The sequence below is a fragment of the Neltuma alba genome, unplaced genomic scaffold (genome assembly GCF_004799145.2).
Source record: "Neltuma alba isolate B1F8T4 unplaced genomic scaffold, ASM479914v2 tig00012839_pilon, whole genome shotgun sequence".
Classification (NCBI taxonomy): Eukaryota; Viridiplantae; Streptophyta; class Magnoliopsida; order Fabales; family Fabaceae; genus Neltuma; species Neltuma alba.
This window is the reverse complement of record NW_021637228.1, coordinates 236,768-249,794: the sequence shown is the minus strand read 5'-3', so window position 1 is coordinate 249,794 and position 13,027 is coordinate 236,768. Positions and strand designations below refer to the sequence as shown.

Below are 13,027 nucleotides of genomic sequence, written 5' to 3'. Positions count from 1 at the left end.
ACATCTTTCGCTATCTGTTTAAATTAAATAAATAGACATACCCTCCAGCCTCCACCGGCCAGGAATAAAGATAGCTAACGCGGGTGGCATCTTTCTAGAAAATCCACTAACCCCGATGTAAACTTTCATTAAACTTGTCTCGTGTTTAGTTTCGACATCAATTGAAAACCCTCCCATGAACCTACAAAACGACAAAATAAATAAAATAAGATCAAGACAAACTCGATAAAATTTTGGTTAGTCAATGGTTAGTTGGCAATCGGTGGAAAAAGATACATTTTCAGATAAATTAAATTAATTATAGAAATATATTGAAATTTTTTTAAAACACAACACAAATTCACCTTTACCTCCATGATCCATCATTAGTTTTCTCTTGTTTATGCCGAAGCTCTTTATTAAATTAAAGAGATTGTGGCATTTACAGGGTTGATGTTCTACCACCATCTTCATATGTATATTGTGGCGCATATATTTGTCGTTTTTGTTGTTGACATTTGTTGTGAAATAATGCAATATGTGTGTCAAATAAAGTCCCACATGGGAAAGATGAGAAGAAGTCTAAGTGTATAAGTGAGATCAAGCATCCTTGGGGGGGGTAAATGGGCCAAGAGGGAAGTGGGCCTCGCGCACACAACAACAGGCCACCAGGAGGGAAACGCAGTTGTAAACCGGCGATTTCCCCCCCTGTGCGTGATTTAAACGCGGTAAAGCCTCATTTTACGAAAATTATTTTAAACTTTGTTGAATATTTTTTAATAAAATTATGCTTACCAGAAAAGCCTTATTTTGGACCTGTTAAAAGTCAAGAGGCTTACTGTTTCGTTTTGTGGCCGACTGGACGCGTCTCGCGGGGTGTAGGCGAACGTTGTGTGCACCAACGTTCGCGTCGTTCCGTCTCCAACGGAACCTTACGTTGCTTCGGTCGTACCCGCTCGGCGAAACAGAGGGATGCGTCCTCCGGGGATGTGGCCATTCGCGCCTATATAAGGGACTGTCCAGGCAGCGTGAAGATACACTGTTCCATCCTCTTCCTCTTCTCTCCCGCTGTGTTCTCCTGTTACAATCGCTTTCGCTGTTCTGCTACCTTGCTTCGCAGGAAGGGTTCGTTTGATCCTGGGGAGTGCCGCTACCTGTTACACCGAGGGGCTGCGGAATATCTCTCAAGGACAGTGTCCTTGTGACGCGACTCGAACCGGATTTGCTGTTCCTCCTTTGCTGCCGCCAACAATCTTGAGAGATATCCTGAACAATGGCTGCAAACAACGACGCTGCTGGCTCCAGTGCTGTTCCTGTCAGCGTTCCCCTGAACGTCCCGGCAGCCATACCGCTTCCTAGGCCATTCCCTGACACATCCAAGATAGAAATGTTTGATGGAAGCAACTTTAGGCGGTGGCAAGAACGTGTCTACACAATTCTGGACATGCATGGAGTTGTCAATGCGCTAACTCAATCAGAACCTGCTGCAGATGCTGATCAAGGACAGAAGGATATGTGGCACCAGGCCAACAAAGTATGCAGGCACACCTTGATCAGTACACTCTCTAATGATCTGTTTGACATCTACAGCGTCTACAAAGAGGCCAAGCAAATATGGGAATCATTGGTTCTCAAATATACTGCTGAGGACGCTGGGAAGCAGAAATTTGTGGTCGGAAACTTCTATAGGTGGGAGATGACCGATGACAAAGACATCAAGCTTCAAATCAATGAATACCACAAATTACTGGAGGAACTTCGGGCTGAAAAGATCAATCTTCCTGACGAGTTCATCGCTGGGGTCCTGATTGAAAAGCTACCAACCTCATGGAACAACTACAAACAACAACTCAAGCATAAACAGAAACAATTGTCGCTTACCGGCTTGATCACTCACATCATCATTGAAGATACCAACAGAAGGACAATACAAGCAGCGAAAGAGAAAGAGACGGCTGCCAAAGCAAACCTAGTGGAAACAAAACCACGCAACAAGAGGTACGACCCTAACTCAAAGAAACAGAAAAATAAGAAACCTGATTACAAACCCAAAGGCACTAACTCCAAATTCAAGAAGAAGGGCAATTGTTTTGTTTGTGGCAAACCTGGACATTATGCAGCACAGTGCAGGAAGAGGGCTAAGGGAAGTTTTCAAAAGGATGAAAATCCTCCCAAGCCAAATGTGAATTTGGTTGAAGGAGATGACAGCGACAATGATGAAGTAATTGCTGCAATGCTTTCTCAGGCCCTCCTCATCTCTGATGTGAGAAAATGGGTGGTAGACTCTGGGGCTACCAAGCACATATGTGCAAACAAGGAAATGTATACCTCCTTCGAAGAAGGGGAAGATCAAATTTATCTCGCTGACTCCCGAACTGCAAAGGTTCAGGGAAAGGAAAAGTGGTGCTGAAACTCACATCTGGGAAGTCTCTAGTGCTAAATGATGTTCTGTACGTGCCCGATATGAGAGCAAATTTAATTTCTGTGGCTCTCTTGGGAAAGGCTGGGGTGAAAGTGTCATTTGAGTCTGACAAAATTGTGATGACAAAGAACAATGTTCTTGTGGGGAAGGGTTACTGTAATCAAGGTCTCTTTGTACTGAGTGTCGATATGAATGATAATGCATCTTCTTCTGTTTACTTGGTTGATTCTTATGATCTATGGCATGCTAGATTAGGGCATATTAATAGGAAATACATCAAAAGGTTGCAACACCTTAAATTAATTTCTGAAACTAAAAGTAATAATATTGGTAAATGCGAAATTTGTGCAGAAACCAAAATGACGAAAAAATCACATTTTCCTACACAAAGAGAGACTGAGTTATTGTCATTAATACATACTGATTTAGGTGATTTGAAACAAACAGAGACTAGAGGTGGTAAAAGATACTATATCACTTTCATTGATGATTATTCTAGATACACTAGGGTGTACCTGTTAAGAAATAAAGATGAAGCCTTTGAAAAATTTATCTTATATAAGGCAGAGGTAGAAAATCAACTAAATAGGAAAATTAAAAGAGTTAGATCTGATAGAGGAGGAGAATATTTATTACTAAATGATTTTTGTGAAAAAGAGGGAATAATACATGAAGTAACACCTCCTTACTCACCTGAATCTAATGGAGTTGCAAAAAAGAAAAATAGAACTTTAAAAGAGATGATGAATGCTTTGCTTGTGAGTTCTGGTGCACCTGATAACTTATGGGGTGAAGCCTTGTTATCTGCTTGCTTTTTACAAAATAGAATACCTCATAGGAAAACTAACAAAACACCTTATGAGTTGTGGAAAGGTTTTGTACCTAATCTTAAATATTTGAAAGTGTGGGGGTGCCTTGCAAAAGTTTTATTGCCTGATTTTAAGAAAAGGAAAATTGGTTCTAAAACTGTTGACTGTATGTTTATTGGTTATGCTCAACAAAGTGCTGCTTATCGTTTTTTAGTTTTGTTTTGAACCAAAACACAATTACTGAAACAAAGGATGCTGAATTTTTTGAAAACATTTTTCCATTAAAAGTTGAGCATATTCCCAAAGGTGTTGAAAATCCTTCTGCCTCTTTCCAAGAAAAAACAAATCAAGTTTTGACTGAAGAATTACGGAGAAGTAAAAGACAGAGAAAGGAAACATCCTTTGGAGATGATTTTTACACATTTTTAGTACAAAATGAACCTAGAAACTTTTATGAAGCAATCTCTTCTCCGGATGCAGAGCTTTGGAAAGAAGCAATTAAAGATGAAATAGACTCCTTAAATAAAAATAAAACTTGGGTTTTGGTAGACTTGCCTTCAGGAGCAAAACCTATAGGTTGCAAATGGGTCTTTAGGAAAAAATATTTTCCTGATGGAACCATAGATAAATACAAAGCACGGCTTGTAGCTAAGGGTTTTACCCAAAAGGAAAATATTGATTATTTTGATACATTCTCTCCTGTTACAAGGATATCATCTGTTAGAATCCTTATTGCTTTAGCATCAATTCATAAGCTATTTATACATCAAATGGATGTCAAAACAGCATTTCTAAATGGTGATTTAGAAGAGGAAATTTATATGGTACAACCTGAAGGGTGTGCTGTTCCTGGGCAAGAAAACAAAGTATGTAAGTTAGTAAAATCTCTATATGGCTTAAAACAAGCACCCAAACAATGGCATGAGAAGTTAGATCAAGTTTTAATGAGTGGTGGTTTCTCTACTGTCGAAGTAGAAAGATGTGTTTATACCAAAGTTATGAATAATGATTGTGTGATTATTTGTTTATATGTGGATGATATGCTTATTTTTGGAACCAGTATGAATGTGGTGCTTGAAACAAAAATGTTTCTTAATTCAAATTTTGATATGAAAGATCTGGGTGAAGCAAAAATAATCCTAGGTGTTAAAATCACAAGAAATGAAAATGGCATCTTACTTTCTCAGGAACATTATGTTGAGAAAATACTGAGAAAGTTTGAACATTATGATGAAACTCCTTTGAGTACCCCTTATGATGCTAGTGTGCATCTAAAGAAGCATAAAGGAGATCCGATTGCTCAATCTATGTATGCACAGATTATTGGGAGTCTGTTGCACTTGATGAATTATACCAGGCCAGACATAGCATATGCTGTGTGCAGATTGAGCAGATATACTCACTGTCCAGGCAGTGAACATTGGGAAGCTCTGAAGAGATTATTACGATATCTGAAGGGTACCATGAATTATGGTATACTATATAGTGGATTTCCCGCTGTATTAGAAGGATACAGTGATGCTAATTGGATCTCAGATTCAGACGAGACAAAGTCCACTAGCGGTTATGTTTTTACATTTGGTGGTGGAGCTGTCACTTGGAAGTCAGCCAAACAAAGCATCATAACTCGATCCTCAAGGGATTCTGAGTTAGTTGCTATGGAATTGGCTGGTACAGAGGCTGAGTGGTTGAAAAACTTCTTAGCAAATATCCCATTGGGAGACAAGCCAACGCCATCAATATCATTACACTGTGATAACCAGGCATCAATAGCCACGGCCAAAAATAAAACATTTAATGGCAAAAGCAGACACATTCGATTGAGACACAATATTTTAAGGCAGCTGCTAAAGGACGAGGTGATCTCAATCGATTTTGTGAGGTCAGAAATGAACCTAGCAGATCCATTAACAAAACCCCTAGGGAGGAAACAAATTATCGAAACATCGAGGGGAATGGGACTAAAGCCAGTATGATTACGACAGCGATGGCAACCCAACCTTTGTGATTGGTGATCCCATGAAGAAGGTTCAATGGGTAAGAACAAGTCGCTCGTTAGTACTGCTAGCACTAAACCAAAATTACTAGTCCCTTCCTATGATGTGTGAGAAAGTGCTAGATTGCATATTGGAGGGTTGAGCAAAGCTCTTAATGATTTCAAATCCTACGGGATGGTGTATTCAGTGCAGGTACACTTAAATGAAATCACCTCTACGAATGTGGAGTGGGGCCGCTCCTATGAGATCATGGCAAAATCTCTAGAGCATTCGTTATGCACCAGGCACGCGCACGGCCGTTATAACGCGCAAAACCGTCGTTAACAGCGGAAATGTGGGGGTATAATCTGACTTTTAATGCCTCTAGTACACGCCGAAGAGATGACAGTTCATAGAAGCAGGCTTCACTGGCATCTCTGTGTACTAAGTGTTATCAGTCTAGGTCTAGTTCATAGTCGCAAGAACCACTAGATACAATGATTATACCCATGTGTGTAACTCTGGCTCTTTATTTGACACATGTGGGGGATTGTTGTGAAATAATGCAATATGTGTGTCAAATAAAGTCCCACATGGGAAAGATGAGAAGAAGTCTAAGTGTATAAATGAGATCAAGCATCCTTGGGGGGGTAAATGGGCCAAGAGGGAAGTGGGCCTCGCGCACACAACAACAGGCCACCAGGAGGGAAACGCAGTTGTAAACCGGCGATTTCCCCCCCTGCGCGTGAATTAAACGCGGTAAAGCCTCATTTTACGAAAATTATTTTAAACTTTGTTGAATATTTTTTAATAAAATTATGCTTACCAGAAAAGCCTTATTTTGGACCTGTTAAAAGTCAAGAGGCTTACTGTTTCGTTTTGTGGCCGACCGGACGCGTCTCGCGGGGTGTAGGCGAACGTTGTGTGCACCAACGTTCGCGTCGTTCCGTCTCCAACGGAACCTTACGTTGCTTCGGTCGTACCCGCTCGGCGAAACAGAGGGATGCGTCCTCCGGGATGTGGCCATTCGCGCCTATATAAGGGACTGTCCAGGCAGCGTGAAGATACACTGTTCCATCCTCTTCCTCTTCTCTCCCGCTGTGTTTCCTGTTACAATCGCTTTCGCTGTTCTGCTACCTTGCTTCGCAGGAAGGGTTCGTTTGATCCTGGGGAGTGCCGCTACCTGTTACACCGAGGGGCTGCGGAATATCTCTCAAGGACAGTGTCCTTGTGACGCGACTCGAACCGGATTTGTTGTTCCTCCTTTGCTGCCGCCAACAACATTTATCTTATCATCAGATATTTATGTCTCATCCGGTGTGGTTATGGGGGAATGGAAAGAAATTAGTCAATTACTACCATTTTTATATACTTGTTTATTGATAGAATAAAGCTCTCGTTCCAATCACTCATTCAATTTGGGGAAAAAAAAATGACCCAAAATTTATATTCTCAAAATTTTGAAAATAGACCTTCCATGATATTTTGACGTCCCTTCATTTAGGGAAATGAAAATAAAGTGGGGAATGAGCAATGATTCCATCACGTATAGTAGAGGTATTATTGCCTCTACCTCTTAGTGATCAGTAGCGGATCGCGTAGCTATCGTGTGTACAGTAGCTGCTGGAAAATCAATGGATGGACATAACATGTCACCAAAATCCGGATAATCTAAATAGTATACTCCATCCCATCAATTACTTCAATAGATCCAATTTTGTTACCAATGTGGACAACCAAGGGACAAAGAAAAGAGAACAAAATAAACAAGGCCTTATCAGCATATTCACTCGAATAAAATTCTCTCCCAAACTTTTTCTTGCCGGAAAGGAGAACGGCGGAGGGATTCTGTGGTACAGCTACAAGGTCACAACACAATCATTTGATTAAACAATGAAATAAGTAAAACAAATGCGCCAAAGAACAAGAAACAGGAAAGCTCTCAGATTACATCTTTAAACCTATACAAGATATTCTATGTTACAGAACGTGCATTGCATATATAGGTGTGAAAGTCTACTTAAATTCTAAAGCCCAAGCCCGGCCACCTCTTTGCCCCCTCCTTCCTTGTCCTCTTTGAGCTGGGATCAATGAGGTTTTCCAGAGATTTCGCTTTTCTGTCCCGTGTCTTGCCTGCTTCTTTCAGAAGCTCAGCCAGCCTTCGCTTCTCATCTTCAAAATCAGGATTTGCTATTCCCAGCTTTTCTTCCCTCAATTTAAGGACATACTCCAAGATCTCAATCGCATCTCCCACTCTGAAGAACACCATCAAATTGGTTAGGAACTAAAGACGTATGGTTCAGCATCAAAGAATCCACAGTAAACTCATTTCAAAGAGCTGTATTCCACTAATAAATTAGACCACAGACAAAACATCAGAAGTACAATAAATCCAGCTTCATGCCCACAGTGGAAGCCAGGTACATAAGATGAGACAACCGGACCACCGAGCAACAGATCAATGATTAACAGAGTCTTGAATTATGAGTATAAAACCAATAATGATGAAAACGGACACAATCATCAGCTTCAAAATCAGAAAATTAGATGACATCAAAATCCAAAGGCTTCCAAACTTGAAGTTCCCAAGGACACATCTCACGCAAAAATACGTCTCAAAAAATTCTTTTAATGTTCCAGTTTTGGAAGACCCCCCCCCCCCTCTTTTCTTTTTTGTGTGGCCTGGGGGAATACATCATTTAGTTCACGCAGATGCGCAAGTTCCGCAACCATCCAGCAAAGCATATGCTACCCAAAAAATCACACTGCTTAGTTTGCTGACTTGACTCTCGTAAGGCTATCATATATCACGATACCATCCTTGATAAACTTTAAATTAAAGATGAAATCAACTAGAGGTAGATTACTTTAAACCGGCAAATATGAATAACTTAAGAAAACACTTATTTAACAAAGCAAGGATATTGTAAAAATGATATCACCTTCCCATAGCATCGTAAGTTGCTGCAAGATTGCTGTATACTCCAAGAGTATCTTGATGGCATGGACCACACTCCTGTTCAAGAATCGCCCTTGCTTCTTCAAATAATTCAGCAGCCTCGTCTATCTTGAATAATTGCACACATGCCAATCCCATCTGGTTCAAAACAACCCCAAAAAATGCAGACTTCCTTTCCCCACTGGCTCTAAGTTTTGCCACAGCACTCTCAAAAGAGTTCCTTGCTTCTTCATACCTGCCAATCATGTAAAACATCACACCCATTCGTGCTTCTATGCCAGCAATTGTGCCCTGCTGTCCTGGTTTATCCTCCAACAACTTCATTGCCTTTTGCAGGAGTTTCAGAGCCTCTTCAGGCTCATCTACAGATTCAAAAATGGCTGAAACTTCTGTCAACCCATTAGCTATCTCTTCTGGTGTTGTTCCCGGAACAGGCTTTGAGTATATTCTTAGAGCATTTTCACAATAAGATTTGGACTCTCTTAATTTTCCAGTTCTGTGGTACAAATCAGCAAGGCGGACAAAGACAGATGCCACTGAAGGATGGTTTTCCCCCTTTGATGATTTGAAGACAGTAAGGGCCTTCTGGTAGGAGAAGATAGCTTCATCAAAGCGACAAAGAGACATATAGATGTTTCCAATACTGACATCAATAGAAGCAACTTCATTGTCTTGTCCATTTGCAATCATTGCCATGCTGGCAAGGACAAGGTGCTCAAGAGCTGACTCATAATCTCCCTTTGCCTCGCATACAAGTGCTATAAGCCTTCTATCTGCTGCCTCTTCAAGAGATGCTGGTTCACTATGTGCTCGATGAATCTCAAGAGTTTTTTTGCACAGTTCCTCTGCTTTATCAAACTGCATTGCTTGAACGTTGGCCTCAGCTAAGTATCTGGCATATAAAACACAATTTTAATAAACTAAGGAAAGTCATTTAAAAATTCGAGCTTCATATTACAACTGAACAGGCATCTTACAGCAACATTTATCCCCAAGTGCGGGTCAAAAACACCGAACAAAGTTAATGATAGGAATGGCAGATATATGTGTCTAGAATATATCAATTTACTACATTCCTTGCACATCCAGTCTTTAGACCAAAAGCAGACCTGAAGAAACACACAATAGTGGATTGCGGGGACAGACATCTCCCAGATGATGCAACTATTCGAGATTAATTTCAACATAGTTGATATATCCTCTGGTGACTTTTCGTTATAAATACTTACGAAGAATGCTCGGTAACAAGCGGACAAATAGTCAAATACAGACAGGGGAAGTCAAATAGTTGAGTTTTTCAGGTGACAATAAAACACAGTTTAAGACATCAAAAGGGTTTTGGTAATCCACATAAATTTACAGCTATGAAATTCAATTTCATAATTGCTCGCACGTATAATTATCATACAAAGATGTTAAGCAAATTTCACGGGAAGCGCGTCAAATGGGAGATTTAATATGAGGCGCGAAAACTCACATACCTGCAAGTTTCTCCGACTCTTGGATCCGTCTCACCCAATGCTTCGATCTGAATTTTCAGGCCTTCGTCATAGGATGAGATCGACTTGTCGACTTGCCCAAGCATAGAGAAGGTATCCCCCAGTTGCATATAACCAGAGAAAGCAGCAAGAGCGTGATCCGCACCCCTGGAGACATCGGGAACCTGGATCGCCCGCTCGAGCACTGGCACAGCCTCCTCGAACCTGCCTAAGCTACAGTATATAGCTGCCAGGACATGCAAACTCATGGCGAGGTCCAAACTGGGCTCCCCTTCGACAGCACATCGCTCGAAAGATTTGGAGGCCCGAATTGCATAGTCAAGAGCCTTGGCAGGACCTTCGCCGGAGGCGATGGTATCTCGAGCGAGCTTGAGAAGGAAGGGACCAAGATCGGGGTTGTCAAGGGAAGCCTCAGAAAGAGCTGGGTTAGGGGAATCAGGGAGCTTCTTCTTGCGATCCGGCGAGGGTTTGACCCGGGAAGGTGAAGGAGAAGGCGGCTTCTTAGGAAGAGGCGACGGAGTTTTAACGTTAGAGGAGTCAGATCTCTGAGGGGTCTGAGCTTCCGGCACTGAGATTCGAAGCGGAGCAGCGTCCTGCGGCGTTTTGACGGATACTAAACCAGGCATGGCGGCCGTGATCGAGGAAGAAGAAGTCGAAAACCGAAAATGGGATCAGATCAGAGGCACGGAAGACTGTGAGTTTCAGTGAACTGAAATCTATAAAAAAGCTGAGCAGGCAGACAAATGAAACTCTTTAATTCAATTAAATTTAAATATAGGACAGGGAGGAATAAATATAAATAAATAAACAAATAGGTGAGGATTATGAGTCTGAGGTTAATAAAAGTATGGATTAGAACATTGCACCATTCTCAACCAAATTTGTGAGGTTTGGGTTTTGCAGATCAGATGTCTCTGCTATCAAAGTATGATGGAGGTTTCACGGCTTCACTTTCACCTGAACATGTCATTAATTGTACTGTGCCGGGTCGTTTTGGTAATTCCACCACTCTCCCTTCGGTATCCTTCCGTCGGCGAGGGGAATGGGGATCACACAGTCGTGAACGGCAAAAAGCCAAAAATCAACAACCATTTCATACGCCGGTCAAAAAAAAAAAAAAACAACCATTTCATACGTTTTCCCCCTTCTCCATGGGTCTTGGAAAATATCTCCCTTAAATATTTTAGTTTTGATAATTAGGTTAATTTTGGTTATTCATATTTTATATCAATATCAATTATATTTCTCATAATTATTTGATATACAATATTAAAAGGTCAAATTCAAATACCATCAGATAACTCTCAGAAGCTTTTCTGTTCATAGAAACCTTAATGGTACGCTTTTGATAAATTTTTAATTCTGTGACGAACAGTTTTGACTTCCTAATTAATCGTTAATTAATTCATAAAATATGAATTAAAAATAAGATAAAATAAAGATGAAAATCATATTTTATGCCATTTTAAATTTGTTTATAAACAAATTAAAATTGGCTGAGAAGGAGCGATCGTCCGATATCATGTGAAGTTTCTTTTAAAAAAAAAAATTAATTGATTGAAAAGAGGTGTACCGATTGGATATTCTTGGCTTGTGAGTTTGGTTGGGTAGATTGGAGAGAGGGCAGACGTAAATACGTCATTGACAAGGGGGGCCATTCATCCCTCCAACACACAAATGAATAGTAAAGTAAAAGGCAGACCAACATCAATTATTGTTCAACTAATTATCATATCATTCCTCATTTAGTTGCATTTGTTAATTAGAGACACACACTCCCACATTTCTTAATTAGAAGTTTTATTTCCCCCCTTAACTTCACCATCCCAATCTACCCATGCATTACAGATTTGAAATTATGATACTGTTTTGAATCCTAAATGTAAAATCTAGTGCGAATTGTACTATAAATTTCATTTTATATTTAAGATTAGAGCCTTTGGAAGTACTTAATATTATTTTCTCTCTCTGCATAGAAGAAACAGACATGTTTGGGTTGGGAAATGATTTACTCTTGAAAAAAAAAGGCCAAGATCGATTGTAATTAGAGATCATAAAGCTAAAGTGAGATGATGGGGTCAGTGTTCTGAAATCCAATTGTATTTATCATCGCTTTTGCAATTGAACAGATAGGTGGTAGACTCGTAGCTTAATTTTTGCCATGATAATAATAATTGCACGCTGGAAGTCAAATATTTAATTCGTATTAAATTGCACGTTGAGATTTATATTAGTACATATGAGAGCTTAATTAGCGTACGTACTCGTGTGGTGGTTGCTAGTTGCCCGTTTTTAACGAGTTAGACAGCTGCATTTTCTCTCCTACAGGTTAAGCAATCATTAACATGATTTGTTCGTAAAATATTGATAAAAAATAAATAGAAGGAGTAGAGAATCTTAATTTTTTTTTTAAAAAAAATCTCGTTTTGTTTGACATGTCAAGGGAAAAAAATATCCCTATTCCATCCATCATGCTCCCTGTTATTCTCCTCCTCCCTATTATATACGACATCTACTCCTTAATATAAGAGTTAGTTTGATATTCAATTTAGTTCTATTTTTTGTATTTATTTATTTTTAAGTTAGCCATTATAGTTGCATATGTTAAATGTTTCAAATGATAGTTATAATTAATATATATGATTAACAAAAATATTCTAGTAAACAATGTCTATCTATTACAAATAACTAACTTTATTAATTTTTTTAATATAATCAAATTTGTCAACTAGCTCTTATATTGAAAATCGGAGGTAGTGTGTATATATATTATTTCAAACCTTTTATTCAAGTTATAGGAGGCTTTTAGAACTGAGTTTGGTATTTGATAATCCCGCATTATTTGTCAAGCACGATTGTCTTCAGGAAATCTTCTGTTATCTGATATCAAGAAGAGGGTCAAGTTCAGTTATACCCTCACACAGTGGACATTAATGGGTTGCGATTACAACGGTTTAATTACAAGATTTCATGTGATGTATGAATCATCTAGTTTAGATCAGTCATGCAGGGATTGTTAACTTTTTAAAACTTCGTTTTTTAAGGTATAACCAGAGGAACAAATAAAGTTACAGATATTAAAGATTAATGATTGAAAATACTTGGATGGAGCTGGTCACATCTTGGAACCCACTGCACTTACCATGAAGGTGACTTCCTAACTTTGCCATTCTTAAGCATTCATTACAACTAATTAAATCGATTAACCCCTTTTGTCATATCATTGCCTATCTGTAATGTCCCTTCTGCAATGAATAACTTGCTTTTATACTGGCTTTTCCCCCTGTTCTACTAGATTTCTACGATTTTATCCGTTCACTCACTTAATTTAATGATGCAATCAATGCAAAGTTTTCATAATTTTATTGGATCATATGTTGTCA

The 13,027-nt window shown here is 39.4% G+C and overlaps 1 protein-coding gene across 1 annotated transcript; it reads right to left on the bottom strand.

The window, feature by feature from the left end:
* Positions 1–7,040: 7,040 nt before the first annotated feature.
* LOC114731646 (protein KINESIN LIGHT CHAIN-RELATED 1-like) lies at positions 7,041–10,633 on the bottom strand. Its single transcript, XM_028918863.1, has 3 exons — positions 9,627–10,633; positions 8,129–9,037; positions 7,041–7,441 (listed from the first exon to the last, which is right to left on the bottom strand). The coding sequence occupies exons 1-3, from the start codon at positions 10,268–10,270 to the stop codon at positions 7,207–7,209; spliced, it is 1,788 nt and encodes a 595-aa protein (XP_028774696.1). The 5' UTR covers positions 10,271–10,633; the 3' UTR covers positions 7,041–7,206.
* Between the last annotated feature and the right edge of the window lie 2,394 nt (positions 10,634–13,027).

Excerpts from the sequence above, each read along its gene's own strand:
- LOC114731646 (XM_028918863.1), bottom strand. The coding sequence starts at position 10,270 with ATGCCTGGTTTAGTATCCGTCAAAACGCCGCAGGACGCTGCTCCGCTT. Across the intron at positions 9,038-9,626 it reads AGAGTCGGAGAAACTTGCAG|ATACTTAGCTGAGGCCAACG; the intron begins GTATGTGAGTTT and ends TTTATATGCCAG. Across the intron at positions 7,442-8,128 it reads ACTTACGATGCTATGGGAAG|AGTGGGAGATGCGATTGAGA; the intron begins GTGATATCATTT and ends GGTGTTCTTCAG.